At 46.8% G+C, this 25,219-nt stretch overlaps 1 protein-coding gene across 4 annotated transcripts in view; it reads left to right on the forward strand.

Moving 5' to 3' along the window:
- ZFYVE9 (zinc finger FYVE-type containing 9) overlaps positions 1-22,715 on the forward strand; it is a 186,261-nt gene extending 163,546 nt beyond the window's left edge. For all 4 annotated transcript variants that reach the window (XM_027838056.1, XM_027838055.1, XM_027838058.1 and 1 more), the window contains 5 exons: positions 3,086-3,166; positions 9,676-9,838; positions 13,958-14,063; positions 18,187-18,363; positions 20,536-22,715. In XM_027838056.1, coding sequence (XP_027693857.1) covers positions 3,086-3,166; positions 9,676-9,838; positions 13,958-14,063; positions 18,187-18,363; positions 20,536-20,697 — 689 coding nt within the window. In that variant the 3' untranslated portion in view covers positions 20,698-22,715. The remainder of the gene's footprint in view (positions 1-3,085; positions 3,167-9,675; positions 9,839-13,957; positions 14,064-18,186; positions 18,364-20,535) is intronic.
- Positions 22,716-25,219: the final 2,504 nt, after the last annotated feature.

A 25,219-nucleotide genomic window follows, 5' to 3' on the forward strand; every position in this document is an offset into this window, starting at 1 on the left:
CCTATGTTAGGCATTTCAAACTCCTCACAAGCTGGCTTGCTTTCCCATGACTTACCCTCCTGCACTCTGCTCCAGCCAAACTGGGCTCATGGCTGCCCCATACTTTGGATGGCTGTCTCTCCTCCCCACTGCCCTTAGACCCCTTGGCCCCCTTCAGTGTTCAGCTTAGAACCCGTTTCTACAAAGCTCTGCTCCTGCTCTCCCTGCTTGTCAGTGCCCTTTGGATGCGGCCTTTATTTATTCATTGGTGAGTGTGTTGTAACTCCCTAATAGAATATAAGTGTTTTGAGGGCAAGGACTGCCTTGCTTTTATATTTGGGTATTCAGTGGTGGCCATATAGTCAGCATAGAATAAAATGTGTGCCAGTCGAGTGGTCAGAGTGATGCTTCAAACTTCCGGGAAGCTGGGAACTCTCTTTTAGATGGCCCTAGGGTTTAGAAGTTTTTCCATCAGCCCAGTGGAGAAGCATGACAGTGAACATTTCTGTAGCCCCTTAAAATTTGCGGAGCAGGAGGAAAGGACTTTTTTTTTTTTATTGGTGAAGCAATTGGGTTAAGTGACTTGCCCAGGGTCCCACAGCTAGTAAGTATCTAGTATCTGAGGCTGGATTTGAGCTCGGGTCCTCCTGACTCCAGGGCTGGTGCTCTATCCACTGCACCACCTGGCTGCCCCCTGGAGGAAAGGACTTTTGCCAGTCCCTTGACCTTCTGGGAACATCAGCAAGATCTCCAGTGCTTTGTCCTTTTCACTGGCCTGGCTCAGTAAATTCCCTCATGGTGTTCTTGGTGTCATGGTGTCATGGAGGAGCCTCCAGTGAGATCCCACAAACCTCGTTTGCCCACAGTACTCATTACTTCACTTTGGGCCGGTGTTTCAGTCCCTGATGTATTCAGGGAATGACTCTCATTGCATTTAAGACTAGCAGTCTGTGAGGCAGCAGGTTGGGAGCTTAGCCAAAGGAACACAGCTGATTTAGAAGGGGTCCTAAAAACTAGACTCTCACGGAGTGCTCCAAACAAGGTGAAAGGTGCCTCTCCAGACCCCCAAACTGGGAAGAGTAGCACAGCCAGACCCTCAACCAAAAGTGCCCACGTGACCCCGGCATCGGCATGTATGACTGCTCTTTGACAGTACAGTGCTCGGGAAGAGCCCTTCCTCTGTCCGCAGTGAGGTCAGCGGGGCTCAAGTCACGGCATGGGCATTCACACGCTCAGTCATCATGTGTGGATCATTGTTAGCACTCTCTGAGTCAGTTTTCTGTAAAATGAAGAGTTTTGTTGCGTACAGAGCTCTGTGTTTGGAGTCACATAACCTGTGTTAATAGTCTGGTCTTTGGTCTTTGCTACTTTTTAGTATCTGTGCTTTTCTGGGGGAGGGGGAGGATTCACTTCCCTTCCCTTCCCTTCCCTGGGCTTTGGCTTCCTCCTGTAAAATGAGGGGCTTGTACTGGATGGACTCTAAGGATCCTTCTAGCCCCCAATTCTGGGATCCCTCCAACCGTGATATACCTCACAAGGTAATCACAAGAGTCAAATAGCTTTGTAGACTCTTCGTCACTGTGGACATTTCATGGATCCCCATGTGATTCTTACTCCTGAGGATGGCCGCTATCAGATGGGGATGGCAGGACACATAGCAGAACACTCTGTCAGGGGGGGAGCTGTGTGATGTGGTGGCCCTCACATCTACCCTTAGTCCTGTGGGGTTCAGCATCTGTGTACATGTCTTCAGGGAAGGAATAGGTAGCATATTTGTCACACTCGCTAATGACATCCAACTGGGAGAGATAGGTGACACTTTGGACTAGAGAGCCTTTGAGATCCTGAGATTCTGTCATTCTCTTTGGGTGAAAAGTTAATATCCGAAAAGATCTAGACAACCAGAAACAATGGACTGAATTGGAGGATCAATGTAAAGCTTGACCCTTGGGTTTAAAAAGTCAATTGTATACATGTAGCATGGGTCTAATGCCCTTGTGAAAAAGTCCTGGGGATTTTACTGGACTGTAAGTTAGATGAAAGTTAATAGTGTGACATACTAGCCGAAACAGCTCACGAAAAATCAGGCTATCTTAATGGAAGCATGAAGGTGGAGAGAGTCCTGTTGCATTCTGTTCTGGTAAGAATAAATCTGGAATCTTTTATCCCATTCTGGGCACCTTATTTTAGAGAAACCATTGAAAATCCAGAGCATATCTGTAAAAGAGTATTTGGTCTGGTGAGAGGGCTGGAGAATACGGTGCATGAGGAAGGAAGGAATGTGGTGTCTCTCCTTGACCCTCCGCAGGTGAACTAGGAGCCAAGGTTGGAAGTTACAGAGTCAGGTTGGTGAGAGAAAGGGCTGGGCCTGGACTTTCACTTACCCTCTGTGACCCTGGGCAAAGTCACATTGCCCCTCTGAGCCTCAGTTTTCCCTTCTGTAAAATGAGAAGATCATGGCACCTTCCTCCCAGCATTGTTGTGAGGATTGAATGAGATCAGAGAGTCATAGCTTTAGACGAGAAGGAAGGGACCTTACAGGCTATCCATCCTATTTTACAAACAAGGAAAGTGAGGTCAAAAAAAGGTCCCATAATTTCCTCATGGTCAGATAGGCACTAAGAATAGAATTGGGATTAAAACCTCAGTCCCTTGATACTAAATCAGGTACCCTTTCCCCTGGGGCCACAGTGCCGAGATCTCAGATATTGTATGTGAACGAAGAACTTCAGAAAAGGGAGCTACTGTTGGTGGGAGGAGCACTGGATTGGGGTTTTTTGGAGATTGGATTCAGATTCTACTACTCTTCTCATTTCTTTATAAAATGAGGAGAGTGGACTTCTAGGGTGTCCGGGGTCCCCTTGTCCTAAGCCCTAGCTCTGTCCCTTCTCTCAGCCTCAGCTTCCTCATCTGTAAAATGGGAACCGTTGTTCTGCTAGTCTCACAGAACTCTTGTCAGGAAAGCACCTTGTCAGTTGTCTGTGATGCATGCCTTGGGAAGGCTATGTTTGCTTTCTCCTCTCTCCCTGCCTCTTAATGTATTTCACTGGAATTTCCTCCCTCTTGAGGCCAGAGCCTCACTCAGTGCCTCTCCTTGTCATTTCAGTCACTGGGGCCGGCTTTTTCGTGTTCAGCGGAGCTCTGAAGGCCTCCTCCGGATACCTTGCCAAGTCCAGCATCGTAGAAGGTAAAGAAGGAGCAGTGGGCCTCTTGTGTGTGTGCCCCCTTGTTGTTTTTGTTTTTTTGTCTTTTGACTTCATTTTAATATTTATCGATGTCTCATACTGTCATTAGCTTCTGTTTAGTCCATTCTGATATTCAGGGAGTTTGTTGTTTGTGCCAAGCTGTTAATTCCGTTTCCAATTCTTTCTTCCATAGTTCACTTCTTTTCCAGTTTTTCCTCTCTCACTCTTAAACTGCATTTATAAAAACATTTTAAACAAAACTCTTGCTTCATCTCTTCTAGGAATACTAGCTGAATTTGTGCCCAAGCTGTGCTTTTCTTTGAGGCTGTGATTGTAGACGTTTTAGAGTCATTCTCTTTTTCTGGATTTGTATCGTGAACATCCCTGTCATCATGATGGCAGTTTATGGTGGGATTCATTATTTGTTCATTTTTCCGTCCTGTTTCTTGACTTTAGACTTTATGTTAGGGCAGGGCTCTGCACGCTTCTGGAGGGAATGCCTGGACTGGTCCTGCTGCTGCTTTCTTGGGGTATCAAATATCATGTTATTCTAAGATCTCAGAGACAGCTCAAGCTGGGGACCTGCAAGCTTTCATTGCTCCCAGTGAGGTCTGATCACTCACCCCCTGGGCTGAGCTCTGCAAGTTCCTGATGTAGGTTTGGGTCTGAGCCATATGTCTGTGGGCTTTGCCTGTTGGAAATTTTCATAGACTGCTTCTGTGCTTGGCAGCTGTCAGCCAGCTGGAGAGCTCTGCTGGTGGAGAATGGTGGAATCATAGCCTTCGCTTTGGCTTGGGTTTCCTGCTCTGATGGTTCCTTGCTACATCTGAGATTGACCTGGACACTGGAACTGAGACTTTGCCTTACTTATGAGTGGTGTCTAAGCCACACCACTCTTGTTGGCTTTTGAACTTGCTTCTTGTTGTGGACACAGCCTGGAGTGTGTAACCCCTTGGAGTGCCACCCCTAGGCACAGTCCCCTTCCTCAGTCCATCCTGGATCGTTGACCCAGAGTGGGGATGTCTCATGTTCATTCTCATTTTGCAATTGAGGATAATACGGTAATATGACTTCTCTAGAATCAGCGCGCTATTAAGTGTCAGAGCCAAAACTGAATTTCAGTCTCCCAGTGCAGTCCAGTGTATTTTGCACTGCCCTGTTGTTGGACCAAGAGGCCTTAGGCCCCTCTGTTGAAATGCCTAGCTCTGATGAGCCCAGTCAGCATTTCTTAGCACTAAAACAGAAGACATAGTGTTAAAGTCTGGAGGATGTTGAGTGTGGAGGGAGAAGGAGGGCCTTCCCTTCCTTCTCTTAGTGTCAGCAGAGCAATCCTTTGTTCAGACGTGACTATGTTCAGGTCCACCTGAAAGGGATTTCATTGGGCCAGATTCAGTACTGCCAAAGCAGAGCCATTGCTGAGCCTGTGACTGACCATTAAACTTCCTGGCTTTTCAGGTGGTTAGAAAGCAATTATATCTCTTCATCCCCCAGTGGATGGTGATCTCCGTAAGGATGGTATGTTAGAATAGGTCCAGCAACCAGTACAAGGCCTGGATCCTCAGAACATAATACGTTTAATTCAGTGAACCTTTATTACATGCCGGTTCTGGACAAGGCCCTGTGCCAGGTGCTGGAGACACAGACACAGACCAGGGAACTGATCTTTTACTGGGACAGCAAGTCTGCCAGTACCCGGTAGGGAGAGGCAGGGTAAAGGGAAGATTCAGGCAGAGGGCCTGCCCAACCGTCGAGGGAAGGGGGAGAATGCTGCCAGAGCCAGCACATGAAATGTGGTAACTATGCATGGGTTCTTCTGACCCAGAAAACTTTCTATACTTAATGCTTTGAGTGTTTTGTTTTTTTTTTTTTAACTTTTGCAGAGGAATATTTACTTCAAAGGTATGGCAAGTACAAACATACAGACATCTCACTCCCCAAACACCAGAGGTCATAATCACCACTACATAGGTTCCAAGTCTAAAAGCCTGTCCCCTTCCTTCCTTCCCCTTTCCATCCTGGGGCCAGGTTGCCTGCGGGGTTGGTTGTAAGCTACAGCCTGGAATCCTGGACTCCAAGCCCCCATGGCTCAAGCTGTCAGGTCAGAGACTCTATTCCCTGCACCTGGAACAGAAAAGATAAATGAAACAAGACCCAAACCCGGCTCTGGGGGAGGGAGAAGGAGAAGGGGAAAGTGGCTCTGAGACCCTTCTCTCTTACAGTATGGTGTCCATGTTCTGGACATTACTGGAAAAATCATTAATGTTAATACGTTAGCACTTCATGAGTTTTTCTGATACAGCCTTTTTTTATTTCCAGTTAACAAATGGACTCATGCCACACACCAACACCATCTTGATTCCTTCTTGGGCAGTCTCAGAAAAAAGTCCTTCCCATATTTTAAAGCCTATATTATAAGCTACATCTTCCATGAAATCTTCACTGATGTCCCCAGTTGGTGATGAACTTTTCCCCTTCAGGCCTTACATAGCACTTAGTCTTTGCCTGTTACCATATCATTTTTCATTAGAATTATTTCTGTTTGAAATTCCCCTGCTAGACTGTAAGCTCTAGGAGGCCAGGAATCATGTCTTCATTTTTATTTCAACAAAAAGTTTATTAAGCACCTACTGTATACAAAACTCTGGGTAAGGTGGTGGTGGAGATACGATATTAAGTCAAACCATAGTGTTTGACTTCATGGAGATCACAGTCTAGTAGCAGGCTAAAACCCAAACACAGATACCATATTGCAAAATATTCCTTGGAAAGTATATTCAAAGACTTTGGAGTTAAGTGATCTGTACATTCTAGAAAACCCATGTCTACCAGGGCCTTGTATAGGAAGATTTCATGGAAGAGATGCCTTTGAGATGGATTTTATAGCTGAATCAGTAAGTCTGCAGGCCAGGGACTGGCACCGTTGTGAGCAGAGGTAAAAATAGATGGTCAGGTTTGGAGAGCAGCACCGCGTCTAGTCTCAAAGGAGCATGAAGCTGAGTCACGTGTGATGAGGCTTCAGGAGGCTTGAAGTAGAATTGCAGGTGCCTTGAAGGTCAGCCATGTGGTAGCTGGCAGGCTGTGTGTCTCTGCTAGGACCTTATCACCATGCGTCTGTTTTTTAATCAAGTTTAGCTAAAGCTGACCTGGGTGGGAGCCTTTCAGCTGATAGAAGGCCAAAGGACAGGAGGTTCTTAGAACTGGCAACTTTGATGATGGGTAGTTCTTTTCATTGTAATCTTGGGGGATTCTGACAGCACGCAAACCCTGCCTGGGATCTCTCACTTGTGACTTTCTGGGTATTCAGGGTTGATTCTTTGCAAGGAAGAGCATCCTAACAAACAGTGTTGACTCAGAATTGAGTGGGTTGCCTCAAGGACATTAGTGAGTCATCTGGGGATGCAGACTCTTCTGGAGGGAGCCAGCTCTTGTTAAGGGCCACAAGATGGAAGAAGTGAGGAAAGGAAAAAATTTAGGCTACAAGAAAGTTCGTTAATTATGGAGCCAGCTTGGTAGAGGGCACAGGGGAATGGGCAGGCAGATCTGGAGTGGGATGGTGAGGTGGCTGGCCATAAGGGGGGTGGGGTTTGTATGTTGGCAGCCGGGGTTAGGATCCCTGGGAGGAGAAGAGTATCAGGGCGGCCATATGCTAACCATGGAGGACTGAGTCTTGGCAAATTGTTTGTACTTGGAGACAATGTACAAGGCCCTCTTTCCAGGTTGAAGGCTTCACCCAGGGCAGGTGAGAAAATGTTTTTTGAAGTAGTGCCCGAGTGAGGGGAGTTTCTAGAAGCAGTTAGATACAGGGAAATGATTGATAGATTGGAATCAGATGAACCTGGTTCAAATCCCAACCTGCGTCCTTACTCTGTGACCTTGGGCAAATTGCTTCTCTCTGAGCCTGTTTTCTCTTTGGAAGGCTATCATAGTCTAAATCCTAGTGGATTTGAAATCAATCAAAGCTTATATCCTTTCTCTCCTGATTCCTACCTGGGTAACCTCATCCTGTAAGAAGGTGGTAGAGGTGGGGGAAGATTGAACTGGTTTAAAAATCCATAATCTTATAAGCTGTAAAATGAAGATCATTTTATCTTTTAGTTAAATTCAGCAAACATGTTCATTACCTGCCATGCACAGAGAATGTGGTGCTCGAAATGAAGGAAATCCCCCTTGAGAGCTCATCTGACAAAATGGGCAGAATGCTGGGCTTGGGGTCAGAGACCTGATTTCGAGTTCTACCTTTGACCCTCTTTGTGTGCCCTGGGGCCAGTCTGTTAATGTTTTTGTTTTTTTTAAATTAATGTATTTTGGTTTTTTAGCAATCACTTCCGTAAGTTTTTGAGCTTTAAGTTTTTCTCCCCTTCCTTCCTTACCTCTCTCCCCAAGACGGCGCAATCTGATATAGGCTGTGCATATACATTCCTATTAAACATATTTTCACATTAGTGATGTTGTAAGTAAGAATTAGAACCAATAGGAGGAACCACCAGAAAGAGGAAACAAAATACAACAAAAGAAAAAAATTAGCAAATAGTATGCTTCAATCTGCATTCAAACTTCATAGTTCTTTCTTTGGATGTGGATAGCACTTTCCATCATGAGGCCTTTGGAGATGTCTTAGATCGGTAGATTCTTACTATGACTATGGTTCTAGGACCTCAGGGCAGTTTTACTGTCCAGGCTGTTTTTTTCTTTGTCATTTTCAGGTAGACCAATAATTTTTACATTGTCTCTCCTAGATCAGTTTTCCAGGTCAGTTGTTTTACCAATGAGGTATTTTACATTTTCATCTATTTTTTCATTCTTTTGTTTTTGTTTGACTGATTCTTGCTCTCTTATAGAGTCATTAGCTTCCATTTGCTCAATTCTAATTTTTAACAAATTGTTTTCTTCTATTAGATTTTGTACCTCATTTTCCATTTGGCCAGTTGTATTTTTTAGGGACTTGTTTTCATCAGTGTACTTTTTTCCAGTTGGCCAATTATATTTTTTGGGGACTTGTTTTCTTCAGTGTACTTTTTTTTTTTTCCAGTTGGGCAATTGTATTTTTTAACGACTTGTTTTCTACAGTTAATTTTTGTCTTTCTTTTTCCAAGCTATTGACTCTCTCTTGTATACCTCTCATTTCTTTTCCCATTTTTTCTTCTGCCTCTCTCATTTGACTTTTAAAATCCTTCTCGAGCTCTTCTAAGAAGGCTTTTTGGGCTTCAGACCAGTTCATATTCCCTTTTGAGGTTCCAAATGTGGGTTTGTTGACAATGTTGCCCTCTTCAGAATTTCTGCCTTGATCTTCTTTCTTCCCATAAAAAGGATCTGTTGTACATTTCTTTTTGTTCATGGTGTTTGCTTATATCCTGGCCTTTAAAGAGAGTGAACTCTTCTGCTGGGGAGCAGAGGGCACTGACCCAAGCTTCTTGTGTTGGGAGCCTAGGGGCTCGTCACTGGCTTTGTGTGCTGGGGCCTCCGATGTGGCAGTTGGAGGCTATAGGATTCTGGCAGCTTACCTGGTATTGGGCTGGAAACAGCAATACTGGAACTCTAGGGGTAGGATTGGGTAGTGTGGCTCCTGGAGATTTCCTGCTCACCCTGGCTTTTCCTTCTTTTCAATTTCTTCAGCTCCTTTCAGATGGATGTTGCAGGATGTTTATTCGCCTGGGGCCCCCAGTCTGTTAATCTTGATGATCCTAATTTCCTTATCTGTAAAATGGAAATAATGATATCTTTATTATCTCAAAGTAGTGGTGAGAATCAAGTGAGGTAACATATGTAAGGTACTTTCCAAACTTTAAAATACCATATAATGTCAGTTATTATGAAATGGGATGCTTGCCCTCATGAGGCTAATAGTTTAACCAGTAGAAAAATACAAGCAGCCAATATGATGCAGTGTCAAAAATGATGTGCTTCATGTGAGAAATCCAAAGCAGGGCTGTAGGAAGCCCCTTGAAGAAGGTGGCACTTACATTGGCCTTTAAACAGGTAGATAGGAATTCATGAAGGGTTACATGCTGCAGACATGAGCAACAGTACAAGTAAAGCCACCCATGCAGGAAGGAAAGACACAGGTGAGACTTGGCTGGTCGAGTGGGTGAGAAGGAGCCATGGGAGACAATCTGGGCAAGGGAGGGAAGGAGGCTCCTTCAATCTCTCTGAGCCTCAATTTCTTTATTGGAAAAATGGATACGATGATGATACTAATTTAGCAGTTGTGTGACTTTGAGCGCTTCCTACTCCATAGAATTATGTTAGGAAAAGCACTTTGTGAACCATAAAGCGGAGTCTAAATGTGAGTTGCTGTCATTTAGAAATAATGAGTTCCCCATTACTGGAGATGTTCAAGAGGATACTGAATGATCCCCTTGGGGATATTCTAAAAGAGGAGTCACACTTCAGGTTGCAGGTGGAGGAGATGCCTTCTGAGGGCCCTTCCAGTTCTCATGCATGCATTCATCCATTCCACAAATATTTCCTAAGCTTATGCCACTCTTTTGATGCTCCGGCATTGCTCTCGCAGATGGAGTCATGGTCCAGATAACTGCCGAAAATATGGACTCCCTGAGGCAAGCGTTGCGAGAGATGAAGGACTTTACCATCACCTGTGGGAAAGTGGATGCAGAGGACCCTCAGGAGCACATCCACATTCAGTGGGTGGATGATGACAAAAACTTCAACAAAGGGTAAATGGTGCCATTTCCCTGAGGGCGCCCCCTACTGGCTTTGGCCCATCTGGCAGGGAGCCTTCTGAAGGCCACGTGCTTTGGGGGGGGAGGGCTCATGACCCCAGACACCCCTCGTGACCCTGCATGGGGCAGACAGCACTGCAGCCTCGCCATGTGCAGGGGGCTGTGGAAAGGAGAGTCAGCCTCGCTCTGGAACAGTCTGAAGGGCTGGCACCTTTCCTGCCCTCTGAGGAATGGCTGTCCTCCCCTGAGCAAGGAAGAAAGGAAACATGAGCTTTCCGTGGAACAAAGATACATAGAAAGCTGTAAATGATTGTGGCTCTCTACTCACTGCTTTTATAATTCTGGGTAAGTCATGTGTCCTGAGCTTCCCCCTCTTTAAAGAGAGAAAAAGAGCAGTCGCCCTTCCTGGCTGGGGGTGTCCTCCCCTCCCCACCTGAGGCCACTCTGCCAAGGCTGCGGTTGCGGCTCCCTTCCCTAGGGGCCTCCAGGCCTAGTGTAGATTGTGCTAGCTGATTTTGTAAGTCCTTCTCCCTCTGAATTCCTATGAAATTACTCCCCTCTCTGGGCCTCGCATTCTGTCTCTGTACAAGAAATGCTCTCCATCCCTTCTATAACCAGGGAAGGCTGAGTACAAGAACATAAAAAAGAAATCCACCCATTCCCAGACTAGGGGGCCCTAAACTTCCCACACCGCCCTAGTGCCTCCTAGCCTCAGGAGGTGGGGAACATTGTGTTCTTACCTTGGTAAAGCTGTGGCCCAGGGTAGTGCCTAACATGTGGAAAGCCTTCGAGATGCCACAAGCAACATCCCCCAAGAAAGGGGCCAGTGGTAAAGCTCTTGTGTCTCCCATGTCTGTGTACAGCAGCCTGTGCACAGTATGCTTGACCAGCAAGTGAAGTTAGAGGTGCTAGGAGGCAAGTTCTGTCTAACAGGATTCTCTTAACCCTGGCTTTGACCGTACTGTGACTCTGGAAGGGAATATCACATTCAAGGACATTGGCTAGGTAAAGGGAATGAAGAGCAAGAAAGCATTACATTTTAAGATGTGCTTGCAAGGAAAGCTCAGGACCAGGGGAGAGAAACGTGGGGAAGAAAGAGCCTTTGGACCAAGCTCAGAAGAGGCATCAACTGAAGTGATGCTGTCCTCACTAGACTAGAGAGCACCTGGACACAATGTAGAAACATCCCCATGCTGCCACTCAGACGTGGGGGAGTAGTGCTGGGGGGACTTCTGTTCTCCAGGCTTGTCTGGGGCACTGTCCTTGGCAAAACTCAAGCAGAGGAGTTTGCATTACAAACTGGAGATAAAAGGAACCCCTGCAGCTTGACCAGGAGAATGACACGGTCCCCATAGCTGTGCTTTAGAAATACCAGACCGACAACAATGTGGAGAGTGGGTTGGAGATGGGAGAGGCTAGGTGCAGGGAAACCAAGAAGGCGGCTTTGGCCGTGGACCAACCAAGAGGTGGTGAGACCTGAATTAGGATGGGGGCCGATGAGGAGGGGGATCAAGACAGAAGCAGCAGGATTCAGCCACTGATTGGCTGGAGTGGGGGTGGGGGTGGGGAGGAGTGAGAGGGAAGAGTCAGGGCTGCTTCTGGAGTTGTCAGCGTGGGTGCCTGCAAAAAGGTGGCGACCCTCCACAGAAAAGTGGGGAGGAGGGTGAGGGTCGGGGAAAGATGAGGACTTCTACCTTGGGATGCCTATAGCATCTTAAACCAGTGATTGGCATCCAGCACTTGGCACGGGACCTAGTCCATCACATGCACTTAATAAATGCTTATTGAGTTGACCTATAGGACATCCAGGTGAGCAGTGGGAGATAGGTGCAGCTGTGGGATCCAGGAAAGCTAGCTCTCTCTGAGACTGCATGAAGACCAGCACAATGTGGAGAAGATGGTTTTACTGCAGTATGTCCTGATTAGACCACATTTGGAGAGCATCCTGAGGAAGGCAGCTGCAATGGTGAAGGACCTCCAGTTTATACCATGAGAATTTGTTGAAAGAATCAGGGGTATATATCTAGGAAAAGAGGACCTTTGTCTCATGAACAGCCCATTTGCTTGACGCTGTCTGCAATGTGACTCTCCCCCCTACTTTTCCTGCCATCAGCTGCCTTCCCATGGCGCTTTGGATGACCTACAGTTTCAAGTCTACAGAGGCTATGGTGTTACTTGTGGTCCTGCAACATCCCTCCAAGAATGAGGATATTAAAAGAGGGGCTTATAGGGGCAGCTAGGTGGTGCAGTGGATAGAGTACCGGCCCTAATGTCAGGAGGACCTGAGTTCAAAACAGGCCTCAGACCAAACACTTGACACTTAACTAGCTGTGTGACCCTGGGGAAGTCACTTAACCCCCATTGCCTTAAAAAAAAAAAAAGAGGGGCTTTTGTTTCCTGGAGAAGCTTGGGGTCATTCAACTGATTTTGTGTTAGTGGCTGTCTTTAAGTATCTGGAGGGCTCTTCTAGAAAAGAGAGACTAAATTGCTTCTGCTTCATCTTGAGAGGGCAGAAGTGAGACCAGTGCATTACAGAGAAGTTGATTGAGGTTTGACATATGGACATCTCCTTAACAGAGTGATCCCATAGTGGGCGAGACTGCCTTAAGCCCTAGGGCATAGCCTCTCCCTTCTTAGAGCTCTTTAAGCAGGAGTTGAAAGACCTTTGTGTTTCATGTTGTAGGAGAATTCTTGCTTATGTCCAAGTCTGACTCAGTGGCTTCTGGCTTCTTGTCCTCATGGAGATACCTGGTCCAGTAGGGTCCCAAAATCACACTTGGGAAAGTAATGCAGGAGAGGTGATTAGAGAGGGGCTTGACATGTTGCCACTGATGAGAGTGATCCAGGAGTCTTTAATGGGAGAAGTAGCATTTGAATCGGGTTAAAAACAGTAGGTAGAAATGCATGTGTGGCCTGGTAAAGGTATTCCAGGCAGAAGGCACAGCTTGAACTAATGTGTGGAGGCAAAAAAACTGGAATGTGAGTGTAGTCCTGGAGCAGAGTGTATGTGAAGAAATCATATGAGATAAGTCTGAGCTATTTTTCCCCCCTTCTTTAAAAATGGATAATCTACTGCCTCCTCCACAGAGCTGCTGTCAGAAAAGCATTTTGTAAACTACAAAGCACTTTATAAATGGAAATAAAACAAGGCATAAAGAAAGAAAAGTGGCTTTGGTTTCTCTCCACCAGCAGATGGATGTCAGGGATATGCTAAGCTAGAAGACATACTCCAGAGACTTTCTGATGGAAAAAGCAAAGTTCCTGCACAGACCCCTCCCTCATATGGCACCAGAGAATAGAGCAAGGGTGGGAAGCCTGGTCAGACTCATCTCCTCACTCATAGCTGCTAACACAGAATCATTTATATGACCCCAAGCTTCTCTAGGAAACCAACCCCCCCCCCCCCACCCCTTTTTAATACTATCACTCTTGGAGGGATGTTGTAGGACCTCAGATCACAGAACGAAACTGAAGGTCATTCAAAGCAGCATGGGGAGGCATGCCGTGATGGGAGTGGGCAGTGCCACATTCGAGACAGCGTGAGGGTGGGCTGTTTATGAGACAAGAGTGAGGACTGCAGGTGAAGGACAGCCCTGGTGATGGGAGAGAAGATGAGAAGGAAGCTTTCAGCACATCGGTGATACCCTGCCTATCCCACTTCATGGGTGGCTTGTGGACCAGAGCTGCCTGGAGTGGGCTGGCAGGGATGGATCGCTGTCTCCCTCCCTGTGTAATTGGAGCTGGACAACTTTGTGCTCTGTCCCAAGCCAAACCTCCATGAGTAGATCTCTCTAGGCATTACTTCAGTGGGAAATCACTGTTAAAAATGGGGTTTTCTGTTCTACTGCACTGAGGCGCTGCCCCCACATCACAGGAGGCTGCTTGTGGAAGGCTGGCAGTGGAAGGCAGGCAGCCCCTGCCCAGAGTTCTTGCTTGCATCCTCATAGTTTTCAGGCGTTCGATTCCAACGCATCCAGAGGGTGCCAGCTCCTGGAGGAGCCGGAGCTTACCCAGGATACTGCGGTGTGAGCTCAGCTCCAGGCAGGCCCTTGGGGGGCTTCTCTCTCCCCATTAACTTCATGTCGCTTTTGTCTCTTCTTGGTTCCTTTGTAGTGTGGTCAGTCCTATCGATGGTAAATCCATGGAGTCCATAACAAGTGTGAAGATATTCCATGGCTCAGAGTATAAAGCAAATGGAAAAGTCATTAGGTGGACAGAGGTAAGATGGGTGCTTTTAACCTCTTTGGGCTCAGTATCTTGAGTCAATTCTGAAAGGAATCCCAGGAAGATTTTAGGTTCTGTGGCCAAATCTCTCCATTTAGCTATAAACTTTCACTGGCTCACTTCTCTCTGGTCCCTCCTCTCTCTTAGGGTTTCAGTGTTTTCAAGGCAGCAAGCTCAAGTGTTTTTGCTTCTGAAGTTGTTATTTGAGATTTAATTTCTGAAGGCCTGGTAAATGTACCCATCTATTTTTAATTTCCTTCCCTTTTCCCCCAACTCCATCAAAGTTTCCTTCAATGCCCCATCACAGCCAAGAGGACCCCCTCTGGGAACAGAGGGTATGCCTCTAGGGCCCTGCCGAGCACAGTGCTTGACCCCTAGTAGGTACTTAATGAAATGAAGTGACCTGAGCACAATCCAAAGGGGCAGCATCTGACTCAGGCCTGTTGTGTGACAATTGGCCTCATAAATATCCAGAGACTCCTCACCATCCCAGGTGGCTTTGGGACCCCAGGCATACATCTTGTTGATCGGCTGCAGCACCTTTGAAATCACTAAAGGCAGGATTGCCTTTCCTTCTATACTGACGGAGAAGGGGCCCCACGCTAACCAACGGAGGACCCTTGGAACATGGAAGCATAAGCATTCCTCCAGAGGATGCTGTCCCTGTCGATGAGCATGCTAGAGCCTGGATGGAGAGGGTGGGGTTGGTCAGGACAGGGGCACAGGCACCACCTGGAGCATCTGCTGTATACCACCCTTGCCAGGGCAGGTGGAGGGCCCTAGCCAGCCTGCCTGAAATTTGTGCCTCGTGCACACAGTGTGCCCCTTCCACATGAAACTGAAGCAGCTGTAGATCCTTAGAGGTCATTCTTGGCCTTTTTTCATTCAGTCATATCCCAAGGCTGCCTGCCCCCGAAAGCTGGTGATGCAGGTGAAATCTGGCTGCCTTCTGTGCCCCACTCTGTGCTTCTTTCAGTCCTCCTCGGGGAGGAGCTGCCATCTATGGCTCCCAGCTTCATAGCTTAGACCTGGCATTGTCTTTGGCAAGCTGACAAGGCACTCTCTTGCCCCTTCTCAGCCCTTTCTAGTATGGGCGTCAGCTGTCTTGATTAGGGAAGAGAAAGGCAGCTTGTCTGGAAAAGTGATCACCTTTGGCACCCATGTTGGCCAGGGCTGGGGAGAGGGAGGCACTGGCATGGCATTGTAGGGGGCATTATCTAAAGAGGGAGGACTTACACAGGGCCTGACCCCTCAGAATGGAAGAAGCAAACCGGAGTACCGCAGTAACTCTGTGTGTGTGCGTGTGCGTGTGTGTGTCTGTGTGTGTCTGTGTGTCTGGGTGCCCGTGCCATTCCATACAAACGTTTATGACTTTATCTGAGATGATCTCTACAGGCCCATGATTCTTCAGTCACAGCACAAATACGTGTGTGTGGCTGACCTAATTACTCACTTGGACTATAATTTACTTCCCAGTACACAGAGTACACAAGGCAGATCACCCTTCCATTGAGTGTCACCCTGTAGGAAATAGTATTCTAGCCAGATGTCATGATGTGGCGCTTTTAGATTCATAGCTCTGGAACAGGAGGAGACCTTGACAGCGCCCCTTTATTTTATACATTCAGAAGGGAATGACTTAACCAAGGTCACAGGCTCGTACAGGACAGCCAGGATTTGAACCAGGTTTTCTGACTCCCAGTACAGCTCGATGCCATCCTACCCCACCAGACTGTGTAAAACTAATGATTAGAGTTGACTAGAAGTCAATTGGGCTATTTCATGAGATAGTGAGTGCTCCATCACTGGAGGTATTCAAACAACTTTGCAAGCATTTATTAAACACCTGCTATTTATAAGTCAGGTTAACGTACTAAGCATGTGGGGGCCAAAACTTAACTTGAACACAATTCCTGATCTTAATGAGGTAAGCTCACACTTGAGTAGAAGAAGTAAGACACAGACCCAGACAGCTGCAGTGCAGATTAGGATATTAGTCCAAAGAGAGCCCCAAAGTTTTGTGAGTTGGAGAGCTCACTTCCAGCTATCAGAGTCACGGAGGAGAGGTGAGGCCCTCAAAAAGAATTTCTTAACCTGGGATCTGTGAACTTTCTTTTAATATTTTGATAATCATTTAAATAAAATTGTTTTCCTTTGTAGCCCTATATATTTTATGCCTTTAAAAATAGGAGTCTTGAGAAAGGCTCCATAGACCTCCCCAAGGGTTCTGCAGCACAGAAAAGGGCAAGGCCTCCCTGTCATTACGGAAGGGGAGGCTTTTCCCAGGTGGAGATGCAGGAGGCAGGGGAAGAGTCCTTTCCAGGCCTGGGTTGGGGAGCAGAGAGCAGGTCATGCATGAGAAAGAGAGAAGGTGGAACATGGGGCTGGGAAGCCTACTGGTACTCTTAAGCTGCTAGGAGTCTGTGTGAAAATATGAGTTGATAGCACAAATACTATTTCTACTTCATGAAGAGGAAACTGAGACAGCTAAGTGATGCCCATATTTTTGACTTGTTTTGGGGGCTAGTATTCAAGCCAAGGACTTGATCAAAAATCCCATGCTCATTTCCACAATCCCTTGCTGCTAACCTAGGAAGCGACTTTAGAATTCCCTGGGTCCAGTCCCCTCATTTGACAGAGGTCCACAGGATTTCCCCAAGTTGGACCACGAGGGAGTGGCAGAAGGAGGCCTAGAATCTTGGTGAAATGATTTGGGGAGAGCTCTTGTCCCAAACAGCAAAGGTTTCTGGTCACCCTGCCCTGCCTTGATAGAACACCTACTCTGGGTGTGGTCCTGTGCTGGGTGTTTGGAGGGGACACCGCCCTTTTCTGAGGGGACACCGCCCTTTTCTGACCTTGGAATGTGATTCTAAGACAGATGGGAGATATCTGGGGACTGATGGGCAGCGCTCTAGACCCAAGCAACCTCATTTCCTGGGTCTAGAGGGATGTGCTGAAGGGATCCAAGGAGGGATGCCTGCGTAGTACCTCGGGCTGCTGCGGTGGAGAGAGTTCTGGTTCACATCCCAACCCTGGGACCTCTTTCCTGTCCCTGGACTGCAGTGGAGTCCCTTCAGCATTAGCTGTAAGGGGCCTTAGGCTAGCTCCCTCAGTGTACAGAGGAAGAAACTTAAGGCTCACGTCTAGGGCTGTGAGCAAGGTTCTCTGCACCCCTCAAGGCAGGATGGAAGTGCAGGTTATTATTAGTGTATTTCTGTTATTTCTTTGTCATTGTCTGTTCTTTCCCCTGGGCCTTATTGGGCTAATACCATGCCAACTTCTTGATTTTAAATACCCTTTTAGTCTCTTCTGCCCACACAGGGTCAGAACAGATAGAGGCCACCTCACATTGCTGTTTCCTGGCCGGGGTTTCAAAGATCTTACACTCCTCTGATAGCCTCAGTTAGACCTGCTACAGCCTTCAGTAGCACAAAAAGTCAGCGGATGAAGTTTACCATTATCCTTTATTTAGGCTTACATAAGCATTTCTGTTACCTCACTCTGCCCTCATGTTGACCCTAGGAAGGAAGGTAGGCACTATTATTTCTTCTTTAAGGCTGGAGAAAAGCCCTTGACCTAGGAGGAAGGAGATGTGGCCACCAGCTTGTGTGATCTGGTGCAAGTTGTGTGCCTGCTATGGGAAGGGAATAAGGTTTCCGTAAAGACTTCTAAGCTTTCTTCCAGCCCTGGCTCTCGTAAGACTTAACAGTTCTTGTAGGCCTGCTTTCTAGAAGTTCACAGTCTAATAACATGGAAGCCTTTTCTGTGGCCCTATGGGCAGGACCTCGGCCATCTTGGTTCAACCTCTAACATCTCCATAATTACCTTAGCTCTAGGATGGAGAACGTTCCCTTACTCCTGAGGAAGGAAGAGCAAGGCTAGTTGGAGTCGAAAGAGCTGGGCTCAAATCCGGGCTCTGCCACTGACTCGCATCCCCTTGGGAGGTTGAACTCAACGTCCTCTAAAGCCCCTTCTGCCCCTGAGCCTGGGATATTCTGATCTTGTGTGTGGGCCCTGCCTTTTGTTCCAGGTGCTGGGAATCGGAGGGCTTATCCCAGACTGAGTCTGAGCTCTCCCGAGCCCTGAGTAAAAGAAGCCCTTTTTTGTTTGGGTTGCAGGTGTTTTTCCTGGAAAATGAGGATCAGCACAATGGCCTGAGTGACCCTGCAGATCACAGCCGGCTGACAGAGCATGTGGCCAAAGCCTTCTGCCTCGCCCTCTGTCCCCACCTGAAGTTGCTCAAGGAAGATGGAATGACTCGACTGGGACTGCGGGTGGCCCTGGATTCCGAACAGGTAACATGCAGTCAGTCCCCCGTGGCCTTCCCTGTGGGAGCTGGCCAGTGTGCTGGAGGGTACCATAGTCATCACCACAACCGCCCCGTCACCACTGTTATTTTTCAGAGGCTCCCTGTGCAATTTTTTTCTTTCAAATAATTCTTCTTTTAGGACTGTTAGTGTGTTCAGACCAAGACCATTTCCTTTGTCCACTTGGAGTGCTCTCTCTAGCTTCCAGCCTCAGAAACCCACCTGGCTTGTCTCCTGCTTCTTAGCATACTCCTTCATATCCTCTTATTTGGGAAATTGTATTTTCTTTTTTTTAACTTTATTAATTTATTTTGATTTATCAACAATCACTTCCATAAGCTTTTGTGTTCTAAATTTTTCTCTCCCTCCCTCTCCAAGACGGCATGCAATCTGACATAGGCTATACATATACATTCCTATTAAACGTATTTTCACATTAGTGATGTTGTAAGTAAGAATTAGAACCAATAGGAAGAACCACCAGAAAGAGGAAATAAAACACAACAGAAGAAAAAAAAAATAACAAATAGTATGCTTTGATCTGCATTCAAACTCCACAGTTCTTTCTTTGGATGTGGATGGCATTTTCTCTAATCAATAGTGATTTAGAACATTTTTTCACATGGATATCGATGGCTTTAATTTCTTCATCTAAGAACTGCCTGTTCATATCCTTTGACTATCAATTGGGGAATGACTTGTATTCTTATAAGTTGTATTTATAAGAATTATAATTTATAAGAGATTATATTTTATCTTAACCCCATCCCTGACTCCTTCTGTGAGTGTGGTTCAGTTTGATTCAGTCCACGAACATTTAGCCAGCCCTTAACTCTAACCAGAGCACTATGCTCACCCCTGGGAGAATTTTAGTTCCTGTCCTCATGGATTTAGATCTCTTCCCTAAAGGGTCCACTGGATAAATTTCAGTGTGAATTTGGATGGGGAAAAAAATTACCTCTTTATTTCAACATAATTAGTTTCCTTTATAATCCTATGTATTTTATGCATTTAAGAATGTTATTTTGAAAAGGAGTCCATAGACTTCACCAGACTGCCCAAGGAATCCGTGACACAAAAAAAGATTAAGAACTGCTGGTCTGAGGGTAAAGATGGCGATACAATGTCAGTCAGTCAAAAGCCATTTATATAATGTATGCCAGTAACTGTAATGGAAAAGAGAACAGATGTGCAAACCATGGGCTCCATGATGTCTGAGGAAGGGAAGGATCAGGGAAGGCTTCCTAGTGGACGTGGCATTGGATTTGGCCTTGACGGAAGGATAGGACTTCAGTGGGCAAAGATAGGAAGTAGGGAGAGAACTCTAAGGACAGGAACCATGTGAACATAGTTATTAACCACTTCACACAAATAAAGACATAGAAATAATTGGAGAAATGTTAATTGATCATGGGTAGGCTAAGCCAATGTAACAAAAATGACAACAGTACCTAAATTAATGGACTTCCTCTTTGCCATACTAACCAAACTACCAAAGAATTATATAATCCGTTTTATCTCGTGTGAACCTCTCTTTCTCTTTTTTCATCATGAACTCTTCCCCCATCCACAGATCCAACAGGTAATTTCTTCCACTTTCTTCTATTTTCATCATAATTTCACCCTTTATGTCTAACTCATGCACCCATCTTGAGCTTTCCTTGGTGTCTGGTGTGAGATGTTGGTCTGCGCCCAGTTTCTGCCAGACTGCTTTCCAGTTTTCTCAGTGGTTTTTGTCCAATGGCAGCTCCTGCCCCGATATCTGTCTGTCCCCTAATCAGCCACTCCACTCTGTCTCTTATCGAGGACCAGATGGTTTGGTGATTACGGCTTTGCGGGATCGTTTTGAGATCTGGCTCCCTTCCTTACCATTTTCTTCATTGATTCCCTGGCTGTTCTAAGCTTTTGTAGGAACATTGGCCTAGGGTGGGGGATCGAGGGATATGGAGACACAGGACAGCATCTCCTCGGGCCCAGGGGCCAACAGGAGGGTGTGGGCCTTGTGGGCCTCAGCAGACCCCCTGACCCTTGGACCGTCAGGCATTGCTCCTGCTGGTGACAGTAAAGTGACTCCCACACGTGTAAACACACGCGCACATGCCCATGCACACGTGCACATCTGTCGTGGCAGTGATGTCTACTTCTCTTTCCTTGGTCCAGGTTGGCTATCAGGCCGGCAGCAATGGGCAGCCTCTGCCTGCCCAGTACATGAAGGACTTGGACAGCGCCTTGGTGCCTGTGATTCATGGGGGTGCCTGCCAGCTCAGCGAGGGGCCCCTGGTCATGGAACTCACCTTTTATATCCTGGAGAACATCTCCTAAGAGACTCGTGACAGCAGCAGTTGTACCCGAATCATTTGCACTTTAAAACTGGAACATGAAGCTTTTGTTAACACTAATTGGTGGGTTGGTGGGTGGGGGGAGGCAAGTGTTCCATAGTCCTCAGTCTTCTCTGCATTGTCCCGAGAAGGTCAGGGTAGCTCCTCAGCTCCACACAGCTACGCCGTCCCCGCCGCTAATCCACTTCTGTTACTGTGTAGACAAGGATACCCAAGTCCCTCGCCTATGTTTTCAGACTTCACTGGGGAGGGGGTGCAGGGGGAGGAAATAAAAGATAAAACACCAGCCTTGCACTCTTTGTCCAGGGATGGCCCGATGCCTGCACCCTCCCGGCCCCACCACGTCAGTGGTTACGCTGTAGACGTTCGTCAGAAAGTCACGTTCACCTTTCTGTGGCCCACTTCCTGGCCAGAGTGAGTCCCGGAGCTGCGGGGCCGTCTGTCCACGTGGAGATGCCTGGGAAGGACACCTCGCCGTCTGTGGGTCGTGGACATCGGCATCAGCAAGCATCTGCACGTTGGGACAGTCTCTGAGCGGGGCTCGGGGAAGGCAGACTGAACGTCAGGAAAACGGGTTCTGTGGGATCTGCCCTCAGTACTTTCTTTAACCCCTTCCCTGCTGTCCCTGGCTCCCCCCTGCCCCAGGGCAGCTCTCTTTGTCCTGGAGGCCATGCTTCATCAGAATCAATGCCTGGCTCTCCCCTCTGGGGCCCAGACTAAAGAAATGTCTCTCCTTGAGTGCACTTGGTTCCTGTGCTTTGTCCATCCTTAGTGAAAACAGAATTATTAATCACTCAGCTTCTTTGCAGGGACCAGGGTGTTCTTGTGCCCACAGGTTGCAGAGGGGCCCCCTGGGGTGTGATGCTGAGTCAGGAGAGAGAAGCCCAGCTCCCCTGCTCACTAGCCCCATGGATCTAGGCAGATTGCTCCCCCCCAGCCCTCCCTGCCTCAGTTTCTTCACGTCCACCTGCCTGACCGTGTAGTGAAAACAGAACATTGTAAGCCCCCAGGCCTCTGGAAGTGGGGGTTGAGGTCACCCCATCCCAAGAGGCTTGTTGGGCAGAAGCTGGCAGGCCATCAGGGGCAGTTGGTCTTTGGACCGCGTGGCCTCCGGGGGCCTGCAGCCAGGCTCAGTCACTTTCTTCCCTGCTGAGCCTGGGCCCATTCTTCAGCCCCTCCATTAGTGATTGCAGCCTAGAGCAATGCTGCCCCCTAGAGGAAGCAGCTGAGAGCAGGACCGGAGGCTCGTGCTGGGCCCAGCAGCCGCTGCCCTGGCGTGCTCCCTGGGAGGAGTCCAGAGGCCAGAGTAGGCGTTGATGGCAATGGCTACGATGCCTTGGCCTTTAACTCTTAGAGTTCCAGCGATGGCTCGTGTTTCTCCCGCTTTCGGAAATCCACAGAGCTCATACCAGTCACTTGTGAAGGATTATTAGGGCAGTTACTTTTACTGGAGCCTGCCTTTGAGAAAAAGAACCCAAGAGAGGTGAAGTCATTAACTTCACAACAGGGTGTAAAGAAGAGCTGAAGCTTGGGCATTGAGACCCTGAGATGAGGGCTCCTTCTGTCCCACCACCATCACGTGGTTGGCACGCAGCCTCACTGTACCCACCCTTCCCAAAGCTCGGCATGTTCACGTTGTCAGGGTTGTTTGTCAACCCACTGATTGTACAGCCCGGTCAGTGAAGTTCAGGGTTACACAAGGTACCCGATATTAAAGCTGCTGTGTTTGAAACCAAATCTGCAGTAGCACACATAAGCAAAGAGCTCTAAGGGGATCTGGGTGGAATCCAGTCCATCCCATATTGAAAAAAGAATCCTCACTATAATACTCCCAACAAGTGATAGGTAAGTAGGTTGATAGAGCATTTCTTGAATATTTACTGTGTGCCAGGCACTGTGCTAACAAGTTGTCGTCGAGTCATTTCAGGACACTCTGTGACCCCATTTGGGGTTTTCTTGACAAAGATCCTGGAATGGTTTGCCATTTTCTTTTCCAGCTTATTTTACAGATGAGGAAACTGAGGCAAACTGGGTTAAGTGACTTGCCCGAGGTCATAAGTATCTGAGGCCAGATTTGAACTCAGGGCCTCCTGTGTCCAGGGTCGGTGCTCTATCCACTGTAGCACCATCTAGCTGCCCCTCTCTAGTCTTCCTTTGAAGACCCCAAGTTGGCACTAGGGTGGTGGAACCCACTTCCACAAGAAATAGCCTCTTTCACTTTGGGGCTGCTCTGTTAGTACTGATTTTACATCTGCCTCTTTACCACTGCCACCCACTGCTCCTGTTCTTACCTCCGGGGCCAAATGCAACAATTATAATCCCCTTTCCGCATGATAGACTTTCAAAAACTTGATGCCAGCCATTACGTCCCATCTGCCATCCCTAGGCTTCTCCAGGCAAACCATGCCTAATTGCTTCTACTAACGCTCGTGGGACCCTTCATCCTCCTAGCTACCTTCCCCAGGTTCTTGTTCAGCTTAGCAATGTCCTTTGGCAGCATCCTGCCAAATGTGGAGCCCAAGAACTGGTCACAGTACTCTAGGTAGGGTCTGATCAGAGCAGAGGACAGAGGGGTTATCGGACATTGCTTCTCTAGGCGGGCGATGGCAATGTTAGCTTTTTTTTGACTGTGATATACTGCTGATTCATATCTAAACCCCTTGCCAACTAGCTATATACATGACCCATATTGTACTTGGAGGGTTTTTTTTTTTTGGTTTGTTTGTTTTTGGCTAGGCAGTGGGGTTAAGTGACTTGCCCAGGGTCACACATCCATTAAGTATCAAATATCTGAGGCGGGATTTGAACTCCAGGGCCGGTGCTTTATTCACTATATTGTAGTTTCTAGGTTAACTATTTTCTTTTTTTTTTTCTTCACTAGGCATGAGGTTAAATGACTTGCCTAGGGTCACACAGCTAGTAAGTGTCAAGTGTCTGAAGCCGGATTTGAACTCAGGTCCTCCTGACTCCAGGGCCAGTGCTCTATCCACTCTGCCATCTAGCTGCCCCTCGTGGAGGTTTTTTGAACTCACATAATAAGACTACATTTATCCTTATCGATTTTCCCTTAATCAGCTCCACCTCATGCTCTAGGTTCTTTTGCAATCTTTTTGAATGCTCTCATCCAGTGTCTTAGCCTGGACTCTCTGTTTTGTGTCATTCCCTAATTGGGAGAGCATGCTTTTTATGCCTTAATTCCATATTTCTATTGATGAAAATGTTAAACCGGCACAGGGCCAAGCACAGATCCCTGTGTCACTCGTCCAAATTGAGATCACACCATTGCTGATGACTTGTTCAGCCAGCTGCCTGATTGCATTATCATTGGAGATTCTGTTAAAGGCATTGTTAAAATCTAGGTGGACCCTAGCTACAGCTTCCCCTGGGGGTCCCTTTTCCAAAGAAGGGAAAAGAAGTTGGCCTGGCACAATCCATTCTATTTTCTTTTAATTTTTTTATTTTTTTTTTTTGTTTTGTTTCTTATATCACCATTATATTCCATGTATCCCTTCCTCTTCCCCTCCCAGAAGATCTATCACATAGGACAAGTAGTATTTTTAGAGAGGGAAAAAAAATCACCACAACTGATAGCTTCATTGAACAAGTCTGAAAATATAAGCAATGTGTAACACCTGTGGGTCTCCCACCTCCATAAAGGGGAAAGTTGAGGATGTCTTCTCATCTTCATTTTTGGGTCCCGTTTTAACTTTATAATTTTGTTGCATTTACTTTTGATTTTTTGATGTGTCATTGTTCCATTTATATCATTGTAATTACTGAGCGTATTTTTTCTTGGCTCTGTTTACTTCACTTTGCATCAGTTCATGTAGCTCTTTCCATGCTACTTTGTATTCATCCACATCATTTCTTACAGCCCCGTTATATTCATGTACTACAATTTGTTTAACCATTCCCAAATGGATGGGCATCTACTTTGTTTCCACTTCTTAGCTATCACCTAAAGTAATGCTATAAATATTTGGGAATATATAGAGACTTTTTTTCTTATCAATGGCTTCCTTAGGATATAAGCCCAGTAATGGAATCTCTGATTTAGAGGGTATGGACATTTTAGTCACTTAATTTGCTTCCCAAAATGGTTGTACCATTTCACTGCTCCATCAGTAATGTATTAGTGTGCCTATCTTTTCAACACAATCTGTTCTTGATGCAAAACCATCTGAGCTCATTGTGGTTATCACTCCCTTTTCCAGATGTTCTCTAACCAACTCTCCCTTGAATGAGACATTCTGGTTTTTGAAGCAATGTATAATTTCCAGCCCCCATTCTCTTCCCTTTCTTAAGTTGGGGTATTTGTCTTCTGTGTCACTCCAGGCTCCACTCCTCACTCTGCAGATTTCATATTTGCCGCCTTCCCTTTTCCAGCCCCTCAGTGTGTTGTATTGAGCTCATTAGAATGTAAACTCCTTGAGGGTAGGGACTTTTTGGCTTGTATTTGTATCCCCATTGCTTAGCGCAGAGTAAATGCTTAATAAATGTCTATC

Source organism: Vombatus ursinus, unplaced genomic scaffold, assembly GCF_900497805.2.
Source record: "Vombatus ursinus unplaced genomic scaffold, bare-nosed wombat genome assembly UNPS02014825.1, whole genome shotgun sequence".
Lineage (NCBI taxonomy): Eukaryota > Metazoa > Chordata > Mammalia > Diprotodontia > Vombatidae > Vombatus > Vombatus ursinus.